The sequence below is a fragment of the Protobothrops mucrosquamatus genome, unplaced genomic scaffold (genome assembly GCF_001527695.2).
Source record: "Protobothrops mucrosquamatus isolate PMUCROS unplaced genomic scaffold, P.Mucros_1.0 scaffold1584, whole genome shotgun sequence".
NCBI classification, from domain to species: domain Eukaryota; kingdom Metazoa; phylum Chordata; class Lepidosauria; order Squamata; family Viperidae; genus Protobothrops; species Protobothrops mucrosquamatus.
In genome coordinates, this window is record NW_015387747.1 from 61,103 (window position 1) to 88,756 (window position 27,654).

At 33.7% G+C, this 27,654-nt stretch overlaps 1 protein-coding gene across 1 annotated transcript; it reads right to left on the reverse strand.

Moving 5' to 3' along the window:
• Positions 1 to 18,571: 18,571 nt before the first annotated feature.
• LOC107293324 (potassium voltage-gated channel subfamily D member 3) lies at positions 18,572 to 19,681 on the reverse strand. The gene has a single exon (XM_015822472.1). The coding sequence runs from the start codon at positions 19,679 to 19,681 to the stop codon at positions 18,572 to 18,574; it is 1,110 nt and encodes a 369-aa protein (XP_015677958.1).
• Positions 19,682 to 27,654: the final 7,973 nt, after the last annotated feature.

The following is a 27,654-nucleotide window of genomic DNA, read 5'->3' on the forward strand; positions in this document are numbered from 1 at the left end:
CTCTGATCATTTTTTACAGAGTTCTTTCTCTCCCAAAATTCACAACACACAAAGTTTTACTTTCTTTTGTTATAAATATGAATTCTTGCGCCTTTGCTTTTGGTTCCTTTTTATATATGTATGTTTATTTATGCTTTGTGTTATATATTATTTGTCATTTATTTTCATGTGAATTTTATATGTTTAAGTAGTTCCAAACTGTTTTTATGTAAGAATACTATGTAATTTAATAATAATACCAGAAATAGTGGAGAAAAGGGCAAAGAAGATCAAGAATTAGTCAGCACCAGTGAAGATTAATTGCATGGTTTTGGGTTGAAACATCTGACTGGTCTACATCCACTCATTGCCAAGCAGTTTAAGAACATACTGCAAGGAGGTGAAATTGAAGATTGGTTAATATCTAGCAAAACCTACTTGATAATGAAATATCCCACAAAAGAGGCAGCACAAGGAAACTACAGGCCAATTACCTGTTAACCAATAACTTTCAAATTGCTAACTGGTATGGTAGCTGATGCTATCCAATAACACCTTCTTGAAAACAAGCTCTTTCTACCTGGCCTGAAAGAAAACTGTCCACACAGCAAAGGAACAAAAGATCAGCTCCTAACTGACAAGATAATTTTTGAAAGCTGCAAAAGAAGGAAGACCAACTTGAATGTAGCTTGGATAAATTACAAGAAGGTATTTGACCCTGCCACATGACTTAATAATCAAGGGCCTAGAAATAACAGGAGTCAGTAAAAATATCAGAAGCTTTGTGCAAAGATCAATGGCATGATGGAAGACATAATTATTGGACAATGGTGATAGACTGGGAAAAGTTAATATCAGGAAAGCAATCTTTCAAAGAGACTCACTCTCACCACTACTGTTTGTCATTGCATTGATTACTCTGCCAACAATATTGAACAAATCAGGCCATGGTTATCAAACATCAAATACATCTGCCAGGCCAACTGACCTCTTATATATGGGCAATCTGATGCTGTATGGAAAGACACTATCTGAAATAGAATCACCACTGAATACTGTCTGCATAAACAGTCAAGATATTGCCATGGAGATTGGAGCAGAAAAATGCGCCACTCTCACCATCAATAGGCAAAAAATAGTGGAAACTAAAGGAATCAAGATACTTTATAGAAATAACATCAGGAATCTGGATTGCTACAAATGCCTGGGTAACATTCAAGCTAACAATATCAAGCACACAGTGAATACATCATGAGTAAAGATGATTTTAAAGTCTAAACTTAGTGGAAGAAATATCATCAAGGCAATTAACACCTGTCCAGTTCCAGTCATCCAACACACAGCTGAAATAGTGGACTGGACTCAAGCAGAACTAAAAGCCTAGATAGGAAGAGTGGAAAAATAATGACAATGAACCAAGGAAAACTACAAAGCATATCCACAATGGTGATGTATGACTTCTTAAAATTAGTAAATTCATATTGAAAGGAAAAGTCAAGAGGGTAAAAACTCCAGAATATTTGGGGATTAATCAAAATGACAATAATGGAAGCTCAGTTGGACTAGCATGCCATAGGTCAGGAGAAGATACAAGATACAGCAAGATACAAGAGATAGCCAGGACTCTAACAAGAAATTTATTTGCCCTACATCATTAGTGTTGATCTTTCAGCCTATAACAAGGATCTTCTTTTAAAATGAAATTGTAAAACTTCCTATAACCTCTTTTTAATTTAGTTACTTTTTCCAAGGAGAAAAAAGGACAATAATCCCATATGCCTTGTAATATTCACCTAGCTATGGGCATGATGAAAAAAAGTAGAAATGGAACTATTGATATAGAGTGTCCCAAAAGTCTTAGTATAGTTTTAAGCTTTAAGACTATTGAAACACCCTGTATTAATTTCACAACTGGATTTCACTGAATTTGTGTGCTACTGATGTACTGGATTGCAATTATGTTTTTCCCAAATAGTATGACATGAAAAAAATGAGAATAGCAACAGCACTTAGACTTATACTACTTCATAGTGGTTACAGCAGGGGTGTCAAACTGCTGGCCCACGAGCTGGATGCGTCACCAGGAAACCAACCCACCCATTGCCGGCAATGGGGAAAAAGCTCCGATACTTTGCACGATGTCACATGACATCGCGAGTTTGACATGTCTGGCTTACAGCACTCTTTAAGCAGTTTACAGAGTCAGTATATTTCCACCAACAATCTGGGTCCTCATTTTACCGATCTTGGAAGGATGGAAGGCTGAGTCAACCTTGAGCCGGTCAGTATCAAACTGCTGGCAGTGAGCAGAGTCAGCCTGCAATACTGCATTCTAACCACTGTGTCACCATGGCTCTTTTTTTATATAATGATAATCGCATATATTTGGAGAACATACATTGGAAAAGTCTCCCCTAATATCTTCAAATATCTCAAGCAATTTGATATATTATATATAAGCTTTATTTATTTGTTTATTCAATTTCAATTTTATTTATTTGTTTATTCAATTCAATTTCTATAGCCACCCATCTTGGCTTACAATTTCAAGATCTTTAGTACCTTCCTGTCACTGCCATGTAAAAACTGAGCAGCTGACTAATGTCCATGCATTGTTACTTGAAATTACTTGACTTGGGGATATGATTGACAAATTCTTATGGGACTTTCTCTTTTTCTTTCACTTTGCTCCTGCAAAAAAGGTCATCCATGTGATATAGAACAAGTTGCCTGCAGATATTACAGTTTTCTTCTTGTCTACTATCTACCCAAAGCATTGGTCTGTTTGGACATGCGACCTGTCTTTCACAGTCAAGATTTTAAACTGAAGTTTGCCAAATAAACCTTAATCGTTGATTCATACACAATTCTAAACTAAAACCAAAGCACATTATGGCTTACTATTGTTTGCTACCTTTTTCTTAGGAGCTGAACACTCAAAATAAGTAAAGAATTATATATTTTTGAGAGGTCAGTCTCCCCTGCTCTCAACATAGGAAATATTCTTGAAATACAAAGAGCCTTAAATATTATTACATGAACAGATTGCCATCTCTTGAAATTTTAAACCCCCAATATTTGGGATATAATTTTTAAAATAAAAAGCATATTGATTCATCAAGGCTTAAACCAAAATACCCCTTCAGAGTGAAGCTGCAAATGAAATGACACTTTGATTTTCTGTATCAAACTGGAAAGCCACATTGCTTTACCCTATAACACAGTTTATGCATATTTCCCATTGAGGCACTTTGCTACCTCAGTGCTGACTGAGGTGCCTTGTTGAGGTGCACAAATACCTGCTACAATTGTCCTTGAAACAATGATCAGTTGATAGTGGTATAGAAAAAAGCCCTCATTTGCTTACCAACTCTTTTCTCAGCAACAGTCCTGTCTGCCTGCCTGCCTATCTATTTACCTATCCTCTTTCACAAAACTCTGTGTGTGTTCTTAAGATAGACATAGTTTGCATATAACGTCAAGCTGTAATATCATCATATGCCTTTCCCTTATCATATTGTGTAGATCCAGTCATTGTCATCTGTATTCAGTAAACAATGGTGGAGCTGTAACCCTTTTCAAAATCTCTTGGTAAGCAAATGAGTTCTGGGCTATTGCTAAAGCAAAATAACAAGGAACCAGTCAGGAAACTATCCTCCTGTCTTTAATCTCTGCCAAATAGATTATCCAACAACTAATGTTTAATGAATGTTTATAGTTATAAAATATCTTTTTGATGAATATCATGCTAATAACTATCAATTCACCTCTGCCAAATTTTTGATTTATAGCACTTATAATGATTTTAATTTCTTAGCTCAAGGGTTTTGTACATTCATTCTGGTGCAGATGAGAGGAAAAGCTCTGTGAATATCACTGTAGATTTATTACATCATATTTTATTCTAATTCTTCTACTTTCTCAAATTATGAGATTTTCTTAAAGAAGGGGGTAAACAATGTATTAATGGGTTGCTTCATCAAGCTACTCTGTTAATTGTAAATTCAAATTTAAATTTACTTTAATATTTCTACTTCATAACTGGAACCTTAATGGCTATGAATTCTATGGAGTCTGGTATTTCTTGGAGATTTTTTTTTAATATAATTTATATAATTTTTCAGAAGCAAGAAAAGGTAAAGCTGAAAAGAGAAGAAAACATCAACAGTGTAATGAAATAAATTATGTATTCTGGGTAGGATATGTTCTATAGCAGGACATCCTTTTTCATTGTTGGGATAGTTAAATGGAAAAGCTCTTTGTTAGACAGAGATTGCTGTCATTTTACATCCACTATCGATGTTTTCTGCTGCTTGTTAACATTTTGAAATTGGGAAGGTTTGTCTGGACTGAGAAAAACTGCTCTATTATTTTAGATGTGAATTTGTTTTTTGTTTACCAACATAAAACTATAATAACACTATGCAGAAACAGTTTAGTTTTAGAAATCCTTCTGTACAAGGGAACATTTTACACACATAAATAACTTGCCTGAAAATAAATTCATCATTTTAGAAAAATTAAACATCTAAGTTTTTAAAACTTGATAACTTTAAGATGTATGGATATTGACCTCCAGAATTCCCCAGCCAACATTCTGGGAGTTGAAATCTACATATCTGAAAATTGCCAAATTTGAAAAATACTAATCTGACTTTTCAATGTTTTTTAAGTTGTGCAGGAAGCAAAACAGATAAAAGCACTTAGGAAAAAGAAATGAAGGGTTCTTGGTGCTCTCTGAGTTTGGTTGTTTTCTTGCAGACATTTCATTACCCAAACTAATAACATCGTTGACAACTGATGATGTTACCTAGTTTGTATAATGAAATGTCTGCAAAAAACAACCAACTTCAGAGAGTACCAAGGACTCTTCATTTCAGCCCTGAGCTACAAATATTCTCCTTTATTGGAAAAAGAAATGGTCAAGCCTTTTCTAGCATGGTGTTAATATATATCTAAAAAGATAGCTATCAGTTGCTGGGATTCATATCATAGCATTTGATATAAGTCACATTAATAGTTAGCCCAGGGGCATGGTTGTAATATGGCAATCATCTAAATAAATAAATGAATTTGTGTGGAAGCCTCTTCTTGGGGGTTACAGTTGGGCAAGACATGAATATATCCCTAAATTTTCATGTTTACATAATGGGGGTTTGCAATATTGCAACTGCTCACCAGGATATGCAGTACAAACAAGCAAGGATCAAACTCAAAATCAATTAATTCAAAATTTAGTCTTCCGCAAACCTACAACATAAATTTTTCCTCACTTCCTTTTACTTAGCTACTTGTTTTTATTAGTAGTAGTAGTTTTAACAATAATTAAGCATTAAAATATTACAGTTAAGATACTTTGAAACACACAAGAAATTAGAATGTGGTATTATAAATTAATTACACTGTATCACTATATAACTTACAAGATATAATCATATTATATGGTGAAAGATAGAAAATACTAAACTATCAAAGGAAGGAAAAGGATGGGATCAAAACTCCTATAGAAGAAACAACATAAATTTTTTGGGAGCTTCCAGTGGCGAGGCGCCGCCGAAGGAGGCTTTTTTTTCAGCCTCCAGCCCGGGACTGCGTCAAAACAGCGCGGATCAGCTGTTTTGCGGCTCGGAACTTTCTCCCCGGGTGAAGGGGAGAAAGTGAGTTTGGTCTGGATAGGGGTTGAGTTCCCTAGTCCCCCCAGGAGCGATCCTGGGGGGATGTAGGTGAGAACTCCCCCGGAGTCCGGACCTCTTCTCCGCAGCTCGGTGTGTCTTCGTTCCTGGAGCGAAGCCAGACGTCGCCGCCACTGCTGTTTAGGAGTTTTAAAAGTACAACTCCCTCCCTCCCCAACTGATCCACAGTTTGAGAACCTCAATTAAGCATCAGGTTACTCATTTGTAATCTAAGAATTCTTTGTGAAATGTATAAACACTTTATAACACTGTACGTTTGATTCAATTAATTCAAAATTTAGTCTTCCGCAAACCGACAACATAAATTTTTCCTCACTTCCTTTTACTTAGCTACTTGTTTTTTATTAGTAGTAGTAGTTTTAACAATAATTAAGCATTAAAATATTACAGTTAAGATACTTTGAAACACACAAGAAATTAGAATGTGGTATTATAAATTAATTACACTGTATCACTATATAACTTACAAGATATAATCATATTATATGGTGAAAGATAGAAAATACTAAACTATCAAAGGAAGGAAAAGGATGGGATCAAAACTCCTATAGAAGAAACAAAAAGAAATAAAGAAAAACAAACTTTTTATAAAACACAAATAGCAGCTTAACAACTAAACAAAACTAACATATATCCATATGCAAAAAAACAATCAAATGCTAAATTTAAGCACTAAGTACTGCAAATTAATAACTCAAAGGTGTGCATATTCATCCAAATAGTCCTCAGTAAGACCTTAGTAAGATTTATTTATTTCTGAATAAATATTAAGATTGAGCAAAACATTAACAAAATAAATAGGAAAGTTTCACATTGTAAAACGTGCCTATATTCTGCTTAAAAAAAATAAAAATAGGTGGCTTCAACTGAGGGTTTCTTTGTTTTTGAGAGTACCTTGATCTGTCCAAACTAAAGTTGAAAGCAAATGAACATGGTGGACAGCATCCTAAGAGGTGGCAACAAATGGTGGCAAGCAACATGTTTAGTTTGCTTCTGTTGGCTTTTGTGATGAGTCATGCCTGCCATGTTTTCTATTTAATAAAAACATCCTTGGTATGGCTTCAGCTTTTCAAATATATTAATCAACTATTCTTTTTCTATTTCTGATATATTCATTTGAGGAGATAGAGTGAAAACTCTACATTTGTTCCTTCAGATGCAGGACAAACTTTACTCTAGCCATTGATGCTGAACTGAAGAGATTCTCTTGTATAAACAGAATTGAGGAAATGACATTGCCCTTCTTCTCCCTGTCTCTTCTCCTTAACCTAGCACATATAAGCTTTAAAATATATATTTTGAAAGGCTGAATTCTGATAACTTTATTTCCAGTGCAGTATGAGCATGATTTGTACTAAGCAAGAAATGGCTCCCCATAGAAACACATTTCACTTGTAATATCTATAAATGTATTATTTTGGGAAAGATGGTGTCCTTTTTCTAAAGGCAGGCAATTAGAGTTGTACAGATGTTGGCTCAAGATATGGTTTCTTTCTATTGCACCATCAATTACTTTTGGATTGAGCTCACTATATTAAATTCAGGCTGTTTTTCGGGTTGCAAATATTAAACTAGTAGGCTGGGATGGGAAAAGTGATGCTATCTCATGTATCTTTCTATCAACCAGGTTAAAATAAGAAAGTTACATTGACATTTTTGGTTTCTTCCTGATGGAGTTGAAATACACTTATTTGAGTTATAGCACATAAAATAAGATTGCATAGATAAATAACTCATTTTAAAAGAAGATATTAGGAAAAGCAATAGCCTGGAACAGATCTGTATTCTGTTCTCTTCCCTCTTTTGTTGATATCAAGTAAGAAAAGCAAATGTTGAAATCAACTGCATTGATTCCTGTACAAACACCATTAAATGAAGGAAAGAACATTTGTGTACTTCCCATTGTTTTCTATGTCATATGTGAACAATAGGATTCTATCCTTTTCAACTGCAAGAAAAGAAATCATATTTCAATTTGCAATTATAAGGAAAGATAACACATTTGAAGGTTGAACAGGAATATGTTTGAAGTTCTACCTCCTGATTTTTGCATATTTTAAAAAATATTTTGATTTGACCAGGGATGTGGCTCACTTGCATAAAATCTAAAGCCCTAGTGCCTTAAGTCATAAACTTTGAATGGGCACAAGGTCTCAGAACAATCATCACGTGCTGATTGTTAAAAGAACAGGAGTGGAAAATATATGACTATTAAATAATTATGCTAACTATGCTTTAAGTATATACTGTTTAGTGTAATTAATTACATTTTCATCCTTAAACCATCCATAACTCTCTGGATAAGATTTCTGGACTGCAGATATGGTTCTTGCCCTGGAAAAAGTTCTTCTATGATTTAGTCTCCCACTAGTCATGCCATTCAAAGCAATCTGATCTTAAATGTCCCTAAGAAAAGAACACGAAGCCATTCTGTTCCCTTGTTGTTGCTCTCCAGAATTTACATTCAATGGCCACTGCCTCTGCACATGGACTCTTCTATAGTCATTAAGTAGAATATGAAGTATGAAACATAGACTTACATTACCCATATCTCATTTATTTTCTCAATACTGGACAAATCAATGTTTGATGAATCAAATTTGAATTTGTTCAACTAAAGAGCATTATATCTCAGAGAATTTTAAGTGGTGTAAAAGTATGTATATGTACTTAATAGACTGTACACTCCATTGACTTTGCACTGAAAAATATGCTACTTTGAATCAATTTTTCAACATCGTTATCTTTAAACCCTACTGCATATCTCACAACACTCAACTACCATAAAAGATAAAACAAAATAACTTGCAGCATCTCAAACTAGCAGATGATTCTGAAATCCTGCCTTTTGGCTCACTTAAGAGTAGTTCTTTCTCTTTCCAAAAAGAATAATAAATTCTGCTTTTTAAACTCTACTTTTGAGAACAAACAATATTTTGAGAAACTTTTCAAGAAAAAAAATATTCTTAAGTCAAAAACTATATTCAGTAATAAGGTCAATTTGCTAACCTAGACATATTGAAAAACCAAGCTGAACCATGAATAAGGCTCACAATTCAGTTTAATATGCAGTTTTGTTTTGTTGTTCTTAAAAGAGGAAATGTGTTTTTACGCTAATACTAATAATAGCCTATTGGTGTCTATGACTTCCTGATTTATTGTTACACAACTAATGTATACTATGTAATATTAGATACATTATCTCGTTTTAGCATCTTTCACTAATTTTATTATGCCAAAAGTCTGAAAATACTGTTCTTCATGTTTACTTTTATTCTAAACAGAAATATTTCCTAACAGACTACTACATCTTACCATGACATCTCTTGCTAATTAAATCTTTGTTTAAACACAGCAGAAGTAAACAGTGAATTTCTAAGATATCTGAATTCTGTTTTTTAAAAAAATTATATCATGGATAATATAACAGAACGGAATCACCTCATTTCTAATTTTTATAATCAGTTTGGAAGAAAATATATAAAACAATTTAGCAATGGTACATAGATATGCTTAGATATAGACCTCACTCTACTCACTACAAAGAATTTCTTTGCAAGTTGATTTATACAAACGCTAGTGCCCTTATTTATTAAAAAAAGAACCATGATGTAAAGCAGTAGTTCTCAACCTTTTTTTGACCATGGACCCTCTTTAAATACCTTTTGCAACTATGGATCATGGCCATGGGCCAACAAGACTTAACTCAAGTTTTAAAGCACTAGATTGCATCAAGCCTTTGTGGACCACCTGTGATGACATTGTGGCCCCTTCAGGGTTCTGTGGACCACAGGTTGAGAACCACTGATTATGTTTGTAATAACATTTTGGTTTAATGTGACATGTATATGTTTGACTTTGCCTAGCAAGCAGAAAATAACTTCCTCAGATTTGTTTTATATAAGTAATACAGCCAGTAGCACCTCTTACATTTAGAAGTTTAGTAAAGCACATAATTTATAGAAAGATAAATAACTAAGGGCTTTGTGCAAATAAGACAGCCAAAAATGACATAGGAGAAAAGATTTTAGCAATTCTAATTTTTTGCATCAGGACATGGCAAGTTTCCATTGTCCCTATTCCCATTTTAAAACTGGTTACCATCCAGAAATCACCCTTTACCCAAAGATTCATTCCCATATTCCACTGTGGACTCCCTGGATAATTTTGAGCAAATCCTTCTGAAAAAAATAATTCTATAAATATACTGAGCATATATTAAAATCCTCTAATTTTAGGCAGAGGAAACACACTCACAAACAAAATATTTAATTATGTTTCCCAGAAGGATGGTGGAAGCTGCCAGCCTCCAGAAGAGAATGTCTCTGCTAGAAGCAGGCAGCTGACTTGAAATTAATTCTGAAGAACTGTTTCAGTAATTCAGATTGATTAAGGATGCACCCAAGAATAACACTTTCATTACAAAACCTCCTGAGTAAAATTTAAATGATGCTAAATTAAAAACAGCCTTTGTTAAATCAGAAACTTATGAACACAACAGAACTAAAAAAGATGTAGGAACGGTATAATTTTATTTGCTTCCCCCCCCCTATTCTATTCCTATTCATGCCTCAGTTCTGTATGAAGTGATTGATTCCAGGGCTGCTGCCCTTCCTTGGACTCTTTGGAAAGATGCCATGAAGCATGGGTCATTTTATAATCCTTCCATTGATTTGCAAACTATATATACAATATACATGTGTATAATGTGTTCTATGTTGGAAATCCACAACCATTTGGAACCATTCAGTATTTTGGAAACCATATGGACTCTAATTGGCTGCCATGATGTTTTCAGAGCAAAAAGCATTAAAGTGCTAGGCAGTGCATCCCACCTTCCCTAGTTTCTTACTTTGTCTCTGGGATATCTCTTGGAAGGTTTTAGTCCATCCCTAGACTAAAAAATAAATGAAGAATTTATTTTTAGACCTTATAATAAAGACTTTCTCCCTTATTATAATAGAAGAAAAAAAAGTATATATCCCACTTGTCAGAAGAGAAGGACCTTGACAGAGTTTTGGATTTCTCAGAAGCTTTAATGTTAGAATTCTGAAAGTAAAGGTAGAATTGCCTTATGAGTTGACTTATTTGCTTCACTGAACTGATGGACCTGGATCTGAGTTCTGGTGATGGATTCATTTTATTACAGACTGTAGCTCAATTCTTTTCTTTGAGTGATCTGCTTTAAATCCATTAATTGTCACTCTGATTATAGACACATGAAGTTAATGTTTCTCAAATATTTCCAATAATGTACCACATATAAAGTGTGAATGCATGTGATATTGTGAATAGACATTTATGAAATCTGGGATGTTTGTTTGATTTATGTTGGTGTAGTATAGATTGTTCAAAATTTGTTGAGTCATTTAACATGAAAAATAATGGTTAATAATTTAAAATATATACATATCAAAAAATTAAGGCCCAAACAGAGAGATGACTCTTTAGAATCACTAGAAACTGAATAAGAAGAAACTTCATATACCATTTACTTCCAAACTGCCATATTCCCTAGTCTCCAGAAAGCTCTTCAGATGCAACTGTCCTATAAGTCTTATTAGCCTTAGCCACCATAACAATTGGAAGACCACATATCTCAAAACTTGGCAACTTTGAGATGGATAGTTTTGGCTGAAGAATTCTGAAGTTGGAAGACCACATATCTCAAAGTTGCCAAGAGTGAGAAACACTGGTGTAACCTATATTCAGATCCTTTCTCAGGCAGGAATTGATAAGACTTGATAAATCACATAACTAATTGCCAGCTCTTTTTCTCATTTGTCAAATGAGAGTAAGAGCAGTCCATTTCAATGGCATGTCAAGCCCTTTATAAATAAAAAATATTGCATTTAGGATTCATTAATAATGCATTTAGAAGAAAATTTGCTGTTCAAAACCAATTGTGGCTTTATCTTTTGTTTTTTTAAAGACAGATTTGCAGACAAATACTGCAGCTTTAGTATCATTCCTTTCTCTCTTATTTTTTTGGCAATGAACTTCACTGTAACCTCAAAGCATTTCACAAGATCAACATTTTGAATCTACTCCTCTATTGCTAACTTCTTAAAGGTTAGCAAAGATTTTATTCCAGTTATTAAGGTAGATGTTACTGTCATCAGCATCTTTCATTCTTATACTTATTGAGTTGGTGGTAGTTGACATTAAACTCAGACTTATTTTCAAGTAAACAAGCTTATGATTGTATTGAACGCAAGTCATGGACCTTGCCCCACATTATTATTCCTTTAGTTGAAGAACCTAAAAGAATTCTAGTAAGCAAACAAACTAAATTTCTTAGTATTTGTGTTTTGAAAAAAAAAGGTCAAGGGTTAGGAATTAAAGCATGTGCAAATATCCAATTACTGTTTTGGCTTGCTTATGTTTTAGCAAACCTTTTTTTCTGTCTCAGTGAACTTAATTTAAGAAAAGTTAACCTACATATTCCCAATTATTTATAAATCAATCTGCTTTACTAACAAGAACAAGGGCAACAATTCAATTACTCAGATTGAATTCTTTGATGCATAAAATAAACCAACACTCTCTTATTCGTATTTTAAGACACACATAGCTCTGGCTGGTCCAAAACCATTTCAAAAATGCTAATTGGGCAGTAAAGTGCAACTGAGCCAATAATTTTGAACTGTTTATAAAAAGTCAAAGAATTATTCAGATGCAAAGTGCCGTATCACTAACTGGGCAAGGTACAAACAAATTCTGCAATTCACTAGAGAATAGGGCTGGATGTTTTGGCAATGTACCACAGATAGAGAATTGTAAATATAATCTAATTACAAATAGACTCCTGCCAAAATGGCATCAGAAGCTCATTGTATAAGTTTGCCTAGGCAGAAAGAGACTGTCGAATAACTTGGAAAGCAGCATTTAGACTATTCTCTAGGAACAGTGAAGCCTGAAGTTGTGTAGGAGGGAAAAAAAACTTCATTACAAAGTTTACAGTAATTTTATAACTTTGTTTATAACCATTATAAATAATTAAATAATTAACAGTAAACAGCAGAAAAATGTGTTCTTTTCTTGTATTATAGTATGTGCAATTATTCACTGACTTAAATAAAATAACATCTTATACTGAAGGAAAGATTAGAAATAGAATAGAACAGAACAGAACACTTTATTGGCTAAGTGTGACTGACTACGCAACAGCAACTTAACAGCAACCATAATTCCCCAAAATTAGTTAGGGCTGGACTAAGAAGCAGAAGAAGAATAAATACAAATGCAAAATGCAAAACTCATTTTGAAATTAAATACAAGATATATTTCACCCTTTGCCCATTTTGAAGGCAGCCCCAGCTAAATATGGAGATTGACAGATTTATGATCTCAATCTTCTCCCAGGATAGAAAGGACTGCCCAAGTTTTTGGCTGCTTTAGTCTCTACTCTCTACTCTCTTAAGTCTTGTCTTTCTGGATTTAAGGTACTATTCTGTGGTATATTTCACTTGAAATTATGACAAGAGGAAATAGGTTTTTCTTCTCTTTCTCATCCTAGAAGCTTCAGAGCAACTAAGTACAAAAATTACAAAGAAAAGTAATTGCAACACAAAGTTATCACTTGAAAGTTCCTTTCTGTGATTTATATACATTTAGAATGAGTGATTCTTGTAGATAAAATATTTTGGAATATAAATTGAAGTGTTAGATAGTCACCCAGAGTCACTTTGAATAGTAAAATGAGGGGTATAAAAATTAATAAATAGATTAATTGATCAATCAATCAGAATAATTTAAATGAAATAAGAATTACTCATCTTAAAAGTTTTGAAAAACATCACGGTCCTATAAAACGAAGAGAGTTCTTTAAGATGAAATGGTCCATTGATAGGCTCTTTACTTTAAAAATATTTTTATTTTATCTTATTTAACATCATCCAACTCCAGAATGAGTCTAGGTTGCTCACTATTCAATGATCAGAATAAAAATAAATAAATAAATAAATAAGAACAAAATAATATGCAACAACAACAATAAGGCTAGACCAAGGACATCCAGTAAGTGGCTCCAGCTGCCATAGCCCAAGACCTGAGAGGTTTAAAGCCTCCTGGAATATCATCAGGGTGTAAGTCACCCAGGTCTCATGGGGAAACTCATTACAGACACCATGACATAAGGTGCACTTCCTAGTCCTAGTAGATAACACTGTTTGATCAAAGGAATCTGGACCACACCAACCCTGGCAACTTGCATCAGTGGGTAGACATCATGGGAGATCTCAAAGATATACTGTGCAAATAATGTATGATTTTATGCATGCAATATAATGCTAACTAGGATCAATTTGTAGCAGGTTTTATGAATACATTTATGCATGAAACTTTACTGCAAGCTGAATCATAATTTAGAATTGAAGTTGTTTAACACGCATGTTTTCAATTTTTTTCCACATAAGGAATGTGTGGAAATGTGTCCTATTGTCCAGTTTTTAAGAACTATAGTACACATTCATACTCTGTATTTATTGTGGCAAACAGGATCTAGAGAATGAAATGGGAATAAAGTCATGATTATTTCCCCAACTCTAATTCCATAAATTAGTTAGGAACAAAAGAGGAGGCAGAGACATTTTCTGAGAAATCTAATTCTTTTTTTAAAAAAAGCCTGTGTGTCTTAATACCTTTATTATATTATGTGTGATCTTAGCCTGCTATTTAATTTACAATACTCTTTTATTCAGACGTTCCAATAGTTGTAGGTTGGGGGTTGGAGATTTTTTTGTTTGCTTCTTTGTTTTGTTTTACTGGTAAAGTAAAAGCCTGAGTGTACACAATTTGAAATAAACTTTGGACTGTAATCATCCTACTGTTAGTTGTAGCTGATTTATGAAAATGCTTCATTCAGATGCTAATGAGATTCAAATATCTCAAACCTGAAAGATGATGAAAATTATGGTCCAATTCTAACTAAAGGAGAGGATTATTACATGGATTTCAACAAAGTGATTTCAATTTTTGAAAATGGTGGTATAGATCAGTGATGGCAAACCTTTTAGAGACCAAGTGCCCAAAATGGCCCTGGGCCCACCCCACCCTCGCTCCGTCCCCCAGCTCAGCCCAGCCCACCCCCTGCCCCATCCGCCCGCAGGGCCACTCACCACCTCCATGGCCAACTGCAGTAGATCGCCCCGGTGACCCTGCAGTGCCATGTTGGCCACGCCCTCCGCCCGCACCCCACAGCATCATCTGCACATGATGGGACACGAGGATGGAGTCTTGTCCCCACTGCCCGGCTGCCATGTCCTTGGCTGCGCTGCTCCACGTGGGCCACGTCCAGGGACAACTGTTCTCTGGGGGGCTGCTGGTGAGGAGGGGGCCACAGGGGGAGGCAGGGTTGTGGCGACAGCACACGTGCCCACAGAGAGGGCTCTGAGTGCCCCCCTCTGGCATGCGTGCCATAGGTTCGCCACCACTGGTATACATTTTAAGCTCTGAAAGTCCAAATGCACTGATGTTACTTCAGAGGCAAAGACAAAAGTTTCCATTTTATCTTTGAAGGAAATCCAAAATAGAAAATGCCATATAGTTCCTTCTGAAGTTCAGAAATGCCATAGCAACCATCATGGTATAGAGTTGCCCTTTACAAATCTTACAGGACAACATGGTACTTTCTCAAAAATCAACAGGAACACATAGCTTTAACAGCTTCCAGGGGAAAGGGCAAGTAATGACATATTAACAGAAAAGGTATAATGGAAAGTGAAAAAAGTAAAGAAGTTTGCTCTCCATGTATTATTATCTGGCGTTTTGACCTTATCATAAAAAAGACCTTTATAGTACAAAAAGGTCTTTAAGAAATGTAAGAAATGCAGACTGTACAGCTGATGCTTCAGCAAAATCTTCCATTTAAAAATAATTCCAGACAAATAATACAAATAGGTACATGCATTAATCTCTGTTGGAAGACAGTAGTTTGCAAAAAAGCTTAAAATGATCAGCCTTAAATGTTAAATATCCTATTTTAGTATCTGCCATTTTTTAGCCTGCTCAGTGAGCTTAGCACTACTGCTATAATTTATATGATTAACCTTGTCAAGGAACACTTTAGAGTGCTCAAGAAGACTCACTCTGGACTATCATTATGTGCAAAAAGGAAAGGTGCTTTATGTCTGGGAGTATTTCAGTTAGCTAAACACAGAATTAATGGTACCGTGGAATCATTCTCTGTATATTTGGACAGGTTAGAAATATTTCATTTCTTGTCCTGTTTCCCTTTGAAAAAGGGAAACAATAAAAATCTCAGTAGAAGATAATGTATGTAGCTCAGGACTGAAATGTGGAGTCCTTGGTGCTCTTTGAGCTTGGTTGTTGTTTCATTAAAAACATCTGCAAGCAAATTTTATTTAAAAAATCTAAGAAGGAAATAAAAAGACCAGAACACATGCTTTATAGCAGTCAATACCCAGATAAACAAGGATTAATATCAGACAAACAAGCAGAAAACAATAGTGTAACTAAGGAGAAAATGATAACCCATCAATAATGACAGGGCAAGCTACTCTATATAATCAGGGAGTGAATGAGGCACTCACTAGCCCTAATGATGTTAGTTAGGTAAAGAAATGTCTGGAAACAAGCAAGCTCAGAGAGCACTAAGGTCTCCAATAATAGAAAGATTTTTCTTTCCAAACATATTTGTAAGCAACCTTAAATTTTATTTTAAGTAATATGCATAGGGGCTATGTAGCCTGGCATTATTTTCAGATTCATTTTTACATTCTATGAAGCTTAAATGAGATATACAGAGTTCTAAAATGTAGTTCCATATAAAACATATGGTGCTATATAATGTTTATCACAGGTGGCCCACCTGCTTTCCTTATCTTTGAATTTGTAAGAATTTTCAATTGCCATGTGTAAAATGTATATATTTGCATCATATTATTAACATTTACAATCATTTTACATCATCCTTTAAAATACCGTATTTCTTTCTATTGAAAGTAATATTTGAAATTATATGCAATTTTGAGTTTTACATCTTTTTTTGTTGCCCTCTTACAAATATTTGAAACTAATAATTTTTAACATATTCTTACAAAAGAAGCCAAAATGCAATGAAAATAAATTCTAGGTTATATTTTAATTTCAAGGTGCCCAAAGTATTTACTTTTGTATAGCAAGCTTTTGAAACTCATTTTTTAAACAAAACTAAATAAGATGGCTATTTATTTGAGTGAAGTGCCAAATGTTCAGTTTTTACATTTCTTTATTTTCCAAATATTTTCATTCCACTAAATCATAATTGGTTGCCCTTTTAGAAGATAAATTATATTTAATCATTTCAGCTTATAAAGTTCAAGTCTCTTTGTGAATATCTTTAATACAGGAAGAATGATATGATATGATCAAACATTGGAAAAGCAATTGTTGAAGTATGGTTAAAAATAAAAAGCCATACAATCTTACAAATAGAGAGAAAATTGATCATTTTTCTGTGTATTTCTTTTTGCCTGATATACAAGTCCTGATATAGTATGCAGAGGTTACAGAAGAGTGAATTTCTTTAAATAAGTGGGGGAAAAGAAGTTAAAGTTGAATAATTATCCTATATGAAATATTTTTTTCCACTTAAAAAAGTTTATAACTAGTATCAACATCCTTCTTAAAGTTAAAGTTATCAAAGCTGAAAATGCAACTGATCCCTATGATGTACAAAGATAGTGGAAATATCCCATGGGTTATGTGCCCCTCCTCTGTAATACAGATTGCAAATATTTACACCACTCTAACACATTTGGGTATATGGGGATGTGATTCCACCATCAAGATTGGTGAATTTAACATTTTGTAATTCCTGTACTATGGATATCATACTGCCATTACCCTAAGTCTTTTTTCTTGGCACAGACTCATTCACCCATACACACTGATTTCCAGTTCAGCCTGTTCAACCTCCTGAATTCTTAATTTGTAGTATCTGTTTGGATTTAATGAGAAGCCAAGGAACAATCAAAGTCAAAAGAACCAAATGTGTTAAACTTTCTTATAAATTCAGTTTATAAATATTACCTATCCTTCCTCCAAGATATTGTTAAAATGTGAAAAATGCTAACCATGAATTGCTAGCAACAATAATACTGAAATAAATATCCATGACACCACTAACAGGTTAGGGTAGGGTAAAGGTTTACTATTTGTCTTTTCATATTCCTCCCTATCCGAGTTTTTGTATTTAACTCAGTTCCTGTGCTGAGCAGAAAACAAATTGAGTGAAGAAATTCTAAAAGCATGAGAATGCCACTTGTGTGAAATATGGAAGAATCAGAAAATATATTGTTACTATTAACAATAGAAGGGTAAATAGTCCCAGCACTCTCTGAAGCTGACATTTCTGAGAGCGGTTCAAGATCTTTAAAATGAAATATTTGATTTCAAAGAATGCAAATATATATTTTTATTTTCTTTCTAAACATTTGGTTTGTGCCTTCGTTCTTTTCCAGTTGAATTAGACCATATTCTTTTGATTCTAGTTTTAATTAATCAACATTTCACCTTTTGTCAGAAGCAATGTAAAAAGGATTTCAATAATCCCATACTAGAAAAGTATTATTTAAACCAAAAGAAACTGTTTGTATAGGCCGCTCATATTCAAAATGAGAACAGGAAAAAACTCCAAAGATTCCAAATTAATTAACTAACAACTGATTTTCCAAAACATTTTGGCTTATCCTCTCATGCTATAACTATGTCCTTTTCTAACTACAAATATGAATTGGTGATTTGTTGTAGCTAAGGTACATGATATAACAATCAAAAGAAAAAATATTTTTGATCTATGATCTGGGAGGGGTAGAAAAGATCAGCTACCACAGGAAATTCTGAAACTCCACCAATCAGTACCCTTTTTCTTTGTTCAAGAAAGAAAAATATAGTACTTACCCAAGAGTTGTCATGGTGACAATAGTATACCAAAATGATGCTGGAATGCTAGTGAACTTGCTGGCAGAAGATCCTTTCTCTGCATAAAACATCACAGTAGCAAAGATAATAATTGCCATCGTGAGTGAAAAGAGAAGAAAACCAAGCTCAGACGCACAGCTCTTCAGTGTGTACCCCAAGATTCGTAAGCCTTGGGAGTGACGGGAGAACTTGAAAATCCTGAATACTCTGAAAACCCTCAGAGTCACAAAAGCTCCACTGACATCCTCATTGCCAGTCATCACCAAACCTATGTAGTAGGGCATGATGGCCACCACATCAATGATACTCATCACACTCCTGACGAACCGGTACCGACTGGGAGCTGCAAAGAGTCGCATCAGATACTCGACTGTAAAAATCATTACACAAGCTGTGTCCAAACAGAAAAAAGCCATTTCATATCTCTCCCCACATGGCTGTTCTTTGTTGCCAGGCATTGAGCCACACGGTACGGTCTCCACCACATTGGTGATCACAGAAACAGCAATAAAGAAGCCCGTGACATAGTAAAAGACTAAGGCTAAGGTGCTAGTATGAGGGTTCTCAAAGGCTCGCCACATGGTCTGCCGGAAGCTCAGGGCTGGCATAGAGTCTTGCTTTTTCTCGGAATCCGCATCATCCATCAATCGCTCAGCATTTTCCCGCTTTCTGTCCTTGTACTCTTCATAACAGCAGTCCCCGATGATATCAGGCAGGATCCCATAAAAAGCAAGCTCCTCATCATAAGCTGAGATACACTCATACCTTGGGTAATGTAGTCTACCAGTTCTATAAAAGTTTAAGATACACCTAAAGACATCGGGATCCCGGTCAAAAAAGTATTCCTTGGTGTCTTCATTAAAGAAGAACTCTTTTTCTGTGCTGCCAAGTAGTGTATCAGGGTATCTCTCCAATGTAGTCCTCCATGTCTGGAAACGCCGGCCACTCACATTGAGAATGATTAGCTCATCTTGGCGCTTATTTTTTTCTGTTGGGGCTAGTGGCATGGGACAGTTGGCCACTGGCATCCAACCTATGGCAGCTGCCCTCGCAAAAGGAAGCCATGCTGCTACACCTGCTGCCATGATGAATCTGGTCTCAGGATGGAGGAAAGCAGTTCTTCAAAAAGTCCTTGGCTTCAGTTCAAATCCATCTAAAAATACAATTAAAAAGACAGTGCAAGATAAGTGCCATTTTTTTGCCATCTGTGTAATGGTTAAGTAATTCTCTCTAGCAACACTTAGTCATGGTAAAGGTGTGGGAGGTAAGAATGCAGTAGTGCTCCACAGAGTCTTTAAAATACAAGAGACAATTTTTTTAGTGATAACAAATGCACCACAGAACTTCTTAACAACATCTTCAAAAGAACTCCTGGAAACTAAATGAAGATTAAGAAAAATCAACTGCCAGAAGCTTGGTGTTCTGGTTAAATACTCCAACTCTAAAGTACAAAAGCATCAAGCATACTAAAATCATGACTTTGGATTAATTTGTCTCATGTGCTCATGCTCATCCACCCACAGGGAGTACAAAGAAAGAAAAGGAGAGAGGGTTTCACACTGTAAGAAATACAATAGGTAGCTGGATCATATAGTTTCTCCTTGCTTTCCCTTTTCAACTTTAAACCTTGGTAGTCAAATGAATTATTGTTTAAAAGTACTCAATGATAATCAGCAAAAGAAAGTCATTAATATAGGTACATTTTTTGAATAGTAAATCATTCTTCATTAAACATAATTTAAAGTGGCGCCAATATGTTCATTTAAATTTGCTTCCTTATAAACAAGCTTAAAATAGCTTTTCTCAAGAGTAAATGCTGGGCCCTAATTGAAAAAAACCCCACTGATATTAAGTTACACAATGTTTGTAGAAGAACCATTATTAGAATGCACACATATGTATATCTAGAAATAAGTTGGAGAAATCATTTTGTATGTTTTTGTTTGGTTTGGTTCAAATCCACCATAAAGTGTTAAGCATAAATGTAGTGAGAGCAATTATAACAGCTTAGCAATTATCCAGCACATTGTTAAACAACTAGGTGAACAGATTTGCACAGATTTTTGATTAGGCAATTGACTTATGTTGGCCATCAAATGGTTTTGAACAATATTTGAACAATATTTGTAGCAGAGTGTTAAACCATTATAATAGACCAGAGTATCAGAGTAATTTCCCAAGAGCTTAGGAATCTCCTGCATTTCTGTAAATAGACTCTCTGAAAGGGGCACCTGTACTCATAAAGTCTTCCTTGTAGGTTTTATTTCAAAATACAGGGTTGGATTTAGTTTTCAGGATATACAAATGCAGATAGCTATACAAATGTCAGGATATGTCCAAAACCCCAACTCTGGAGAATCAATGGGTAAATAATATTTTAAAATATTCCTGTTATTGAGAGGCCCACTAAAAATACATAGTTTATACCCAATATATGTTACTCAATATCCAACTATAGAATCTTAAGCCTGCTAAAATCTAAAGTGAAGTTGTCATACTCTTTTCGTAGTTTACCTTTGATTTTCTTTGCATTTATACTCAAATATGCATAGTCTATTGATTTATTTTATATATTTATATGTCAGATTTTCACTTTATGGTCTGTAAAATGATTTGTAATCAATAATATAATCTAATTATTTAAAGTCATGAAAACTGAGCAATATACATGCAAGTCTTGATAGAACCATTATATCAAAGGGGGGGGAAGTACAGAACTCAGCACTCTGGTTGCTCTTGAGTTTGGATGTTCTTATAGATATAAATTATAAACAAATAAATAATACAAACTTTATAACATTGACAGTTTTGTGCAAGGCAACAAAATTTACAGTTTTAGCAAAATGGCAGAACTTCTAGCAAACATCAAGTCACAAGAATGCTATTAAGATGTTGACTAACATCTGACCGGTTCTATGGCCAGTTTTAATGGCATAATTGACAAATTGGATGGAAATATAAAGCTGAAGAGGTGAAGCCATATATTGAAGTGAAGGCTTGAATCTTAATGTTTGGCCAGCAGCGTTGCTCTTGTTCACCTGTTTGAATGAGATGTTCCCAGTTATTCCCAGAAAGGATATAAATATTAATCTCTGTAGTGCTTTCCATCCTTATCAACATCTGGTAACCTGTCCATCAATTATACAATTGACATTTCAAAGCTCTCAACAGTTTTCAAAAGCTTCTTTCCACGTCTCCTATCTAGCATAATGAGAGATATTTTGTTACTTAATATATAACATTCGGTGTTCCATACTCAGGTAATCCTGTTTGGATTATTATTATAAGGTATTACAAATGGGGCTATTTCTGAAAATACTGCAGCAGTTTCACTAAGTACATAATATACCTGTAAGATCAAGTGTGTAGAAATCAGGCCTCCAGTTCAATTGCAGATCCAATTTGAAATGTTGGGTTTTTTACCTGTAAAACCTTTCTGAACTTCAGATCTTAGTATCAAAAGAGCTTTCTCATCCTACATGTTCCCAGCCAAACCTTGATGTTACCAGAAGAGTTGTTTTTTCATGTATGGTGTATTTTTATGAAAGAAAAGTCATCATTCGATTACAGAATATTCTCCCCAGAGAGCATACCTGGTAACATTGTAATATCTTTGTGGCATGAGGCTTTTATTGTTACATTTTCATAGCACATTCCTGAGTGTTTTTCCAGAATTTTAGTTCTAGGCATTTTTTATATCCCTATGTCTGCTTTTCAAATTGTTGCAGTGTTTGGAAGTCTCTGTTCCCTAATATAAAATGGACTTGTGATTTTGCTGTAGTATTACAGTGGTTATATTCTAGAGATGCAAACATATTCAGTTTGTAGATTTGGCTAAAATTTAATGCAGAGCATCAAATCAGTTTTGATGTCATTGAATTGAATCAACAATTCAGTGGAGTTTGGGACACTTTTTTTAGACAAATCAAAAATAAGTATTGAATCTTCCTGTTAAATAGATGAAGTTGTCTATCCAAAGTGAATTGACTTCATTTCCCAATATATGTTACTCAATATCCAACTATAGAATCTTAAGACTGCTAAGATTAACCATTTAAATTAGATCATACCTAATTAGCATGTGTTTACTATATTCAATATTTTGTTTACTCCACTAACATTTGAAAACATTTTGATTGATTGTTTTCATAACAATATATAGTCTCTCTTTCCCTATGCACTTTATGTGATTTGGTCCATTATTTGGCCCATCAGAACCTCATTTGTCAATTTAGCTTATTTATCTGGTATCATTTTACCATCAGATATCTTACATGTATAGAGAGTTCTATAGCTATATTTTGACAGTGAAGGAACTGATGTCAACATATCTTTGAAATGTTAAATAAGAACTGAAAGTATCACTGTCACTAAATCATTGCAAAAAACTGTCTTGAAAACAATTATCTTGCAATTAAACAATTCAATGATATATTTTTTTTTAGAAATAAAATAAAATCAGCTGAAATGCAGGATGGCAAACTAATGAAGAAAAGCTAAGCCAAGTCCATGATTTAATTATAATTGATTATTTATTTATTAGATTTGTGTGTCACCCATCTCGTCTATTTATTTGTTTGTTAAATTTATTTGCCGCCTATCTCACCATGGGGCATCTCTATTCTATATACCATACAAATGTATATATTTATTTTAATACAGGAAATATTTTGAAAATTGAAATATTGGAATAGTCTTGAAATCACATTGTTAAAAAGAATTTGTGTCCTTCCATACACCAGTAGAAGGCATCATAATTATTTTCAAATTAAGAAGGGAAATGAAAAAGACAATCCAAGGCCTACATTCATTATCAGAACTAAAAGGAAAAAAAAGGTGAAAGGTGAAAGATAATGTATTACTTCATTTAATACCTTAAAAATCAAGGTATTAAAACAAAGGGTGATATCAATGTTTAAACCACTTATTAGAATTTTAGAATGAATCTCAATTTCATGCCCATATTTAGTTGCAAGACCCTTCATATACAAGCCTAATTTGGTATTTCTTTTAACAATTAAGATAATACAATGAAAGCTGATATGTATTCAAATACAAAAAGAGGCCCAGTTTTTAACCATGAGCTGCCCAATTCTACTCTTCTTTCAAGAAAAACAGGAGTAAATAATGCTCTGAAACACTTTTTTTTTACTTTTCACAATATGTAATAAATTCTTAATAACCACAGAATTTTCAGGTTTGTTACTTAATACATAATGTTTGTCTAATTTATTAAAATGTCCTTACTATAAGATGCAAAGTGAAATATAGCATATGGGCTTTTAGCTTATTGGCAGAACATAATCCTAAATAGATTTAGAAAAGAGAGCTGAACATAAGCAGAGTTTGGAAAATATGAGTACCAAAAAATTATGGAGTTTTAGAAATATATCCTCACTAAACTAAATATATCAGCAAGATATAAAAAAGGGAAACAAACAATCCATTTCATCTCTAAAAGAAGAAACTCCATTGATACAAACTTTATAGAAAACAATCTGTATCAGCTGATGTGAACCACCACATCAAAAGTTTAATTCAATGTAATTCCTAAGATAATTTTGTCAGTTAACTGAAGTTCCAGTACATTGATCAGTTGTAGGATGGGTAAGGGTAAAGAATAGCAGATAAGAACAAATCAAATATTCTTGCAACATTTCCACTATGACATTACAGCCTACTCAGGCAGGGTTTGTGCTTGAGAAACACTGTATCAAAGTCATGCAAGACAGTTTAACCAATTCCACATGACTTGTCTTCATAGGATATTAGGCATCAGTTGACAAGACAAAGTACCAGACACTGAAGTTTTATCTAGAGCATGTCTACCGTCAGTCCACACACTTCTGATGAAAGCACAGGGAAGGTTATGTCATATGTATACCAGATGAGCACATACCCAAGCAACTCCTTTTGGGAAGCTTCCTACTGGAAGAGGCTCAAATAAGAAGAAATAATACAAAGGCCTCCCTGACATCACTTGATATAAAAACAACCACTGGGAAGTGCTGGCACAAAGCCACTTTGTGGTCTTATCCATAAAGGTGGTCAAATTTATGAAGCAAGGCACATTGCTGAAGCACAACATAAGTACTAGCTCATAAGACCAAAGCCACTAGCACAGTAGTTGCAGTATCTATATATGTTGTCTGTTCAACAAGAACATTCTGTTCCCAAATTGGCCTGATCAATCATCACACCACATCTAATCTTAACATGATTATTTTAAAAATATCCACACTGTTGAGGCCTTTATCAATGATGAGGGATGAACAAGAAGATTCTACATTTTTGCTGGCAGAGTATCCAGATGAACAAAGAATGTTGAATGTAGTAAACACAACAACAAAGGATTGAATGAGCACAGTTAATACCAAACTGAGCATTTAAATGGCTGGATTTTGAGATTCCCTAGTCAAGAAGAACTATTAAAAAGTGGCAGAATCTTTCACCAGAAGAATTATATTAATGGATTATTAAAACCAGTAAAAGAAGCTGAACATGATCGTTGCACCATTAAATATATCATGAATTCATGTTATTAATAAAGGCAAATTCTTAGAAAATGTTTCAACTGTCTTTTAAGGAACCCTCCATATTTAGAATTCAGAATTCAGGGAATACATAAAACTACTTTGGCACATAGAACTAAGTGATTTTAAAAGAATCCCTAGGCTACCCGAGTAGATAGAATCTCTTGGAATGGAATGGAATAATGTTGGATTTATCTGATAATTATAATTATATTTATATTTTATAATTTATATAATAATATTTGAAAATGAGTTTTCCCAAAATTTCTGAAAGGCACCAGAATGCATTTCTCTAAATGTTTGCAATGTGTGCATCTCTACTCCACATTGCTGTCACAAGGATACCAAATGTGTTCCCTTAAATCAACATTACACCATAATTGAATTTGCATAAGTTATATTTTAAAAAATAATAAGTATTTATGTTAAAATGGATTTCAGACATGGTCTTATAGTTATTCTGGAGTAAATTCCACTTATATAAGTAGCTTTTACTCAGATTCCAAGTAAGTACATGCAAAACTGCAGTGTCAAAATTCAGTGCTATTAAATCTTATTGAACTCAGTAAGTTTTCATTTCTTGAGTATATTTATTAGATTGCAGTGTTAATTATCAATTGCAGATTTGCAAGAATATTTAAAGAAATCTACTAATTATTGACATGCTCCAAAGAACAAGCTATGTTTATTAATACATTAATACTAATAAAAAATAACATAAAACATGGAGCAGTTCACTGTTTCCAGAGCAATTTTAAAATATGTTTAAGAATATGAATATGATTCTGTGAACTATTGGATTCTGAATTAGTTTAAGTGCTTTCTAAGAGACCAATGTGTAGTAGGCCATATGCTACATTCTACTATAACAGTAAGTCATGATGCATGAAAAATGGAAAGTATGCACAAGGTATTCTAAGGTAAAAGGAAAAACTTTCATCATAGAATGTCATCTGCAAGGACAAATACACACATAAAGATAAGTATACTATATTGTAATAATTTAGTCTTGGAAAATAAATGAATTGGCTCTAGTCCCACTAATAAAATAATTTATCCCCAAATAAATGTGCAATGTACAGATTTTATATGCTCACAAGTACTTTGCTTTGCCAATGGTTGGCAAAGTTTCATAAGGTTGTTCACCTCACTGCACAATTTAACATAATTTGGCTGTCAATATATTTGAGCTAAATGTCACTCTAGGATATCAATAGTAAACAAACAAGCAAATGGTATGTAACGAGTTTAGATACATGTTTTGATACAATACATTATTATAAAAATCCTTCCTCCATAGAACAAATGCAAATATATATAATGCTAACAATGATGGAATATTGTGAGCCAGCTAGAATAAGATTACTGTGCATTCTACAATCAGGTTTTTTTTTTCTCCAGCCAGCAAATGCAACAGGAAAGGTACTATTACAGTTTGGATTAGACTCATATTAACATCACTTGAGTATTTAAAAGCAACAACAACAAATAGGCATTGTATATTGTGTACATGCAACAAAGCTAGATGTAGATGACTTGTCAGAAGGATTTTTTTTAATCTAGCAATCTATTGATATTTTTGAGAAGAGGAATTTATCTACATGACTTAAACAAAATGTTAGCTAACTGTCACAACAAATGTTTTTTTTCCCTTTCACTAACTAGTGTCATGCATCATAATAAAGCCACAAGAATAAGTAATTTTTTTTATTTATCTCAAGCTAACTTTCTTCAAATTAATTTGTATTTTTGCCACTCCCTCTATTCTTAAATAGACATGGGTCATCTTTAAGCTAGGGCTGTTAATAATTTGATTTCTACATTGAAAATATAAATCCACAGTCTTTGCTTAGATCCATGGCACACTGGAGAAGAACTTTATGAAACATTCACTCATAAGATAAAGGAAGTAAATGATGGATTCTCATTAATTTCTGTCAATAATTTCTGGGTGTCCCTGAAAAGCATAATTAAGTTTTTTCCCCTTTTTTATAATAAATACAACTTATTTCTAAACCAACAAGGGTGATCTAAAAAAAGAAAGACTGATAAGCTGCAAACTGGGAGTTTCATGAAATAAATTTCAGATTTATAAGACAAATACACACATTAGAGCCCAGCTTTTTTGTCTAGATTTTTTTTTAAAAAAAGCTCACACTTAGGTTCAACTATCATTTCATTTAAAATGCAAACTGTGCTTTGATGAGTCTTTTGCAGTTTCTCACAATTAGATTTTCTCTTTCTCCTCCCAGCTAATAATATATCTGCTTACAAAAGTTTCCTTTTATCTTTTTCTAACTGATGCACCCAGCATAAACACAGTTTAGAGCAACACAATAAAGATATGCCAACTTTCATCTTTCCAAACTAAGCACTACACACAGATTATAATGAGCCAAATATATTATTTTTATTTATTTATTTATTTATTTATTTATTTATTTATTTATTTATTTATTTATACTTCATATTTCATAACAGCCCATCTCCCTTAAGACATTATATTGAAGGGAGATAATATTGTT

What these genes read in the sequence shown, in the direction of transcription:
- LOC107293324 (XM_015822472.1), bottom strand. Translation starts at nt 19,681, where the DNA reads ATGGCAGCAGGTGTAGCAGCATGGCTTCCTTTTGCGAGGGCAGCTGCC.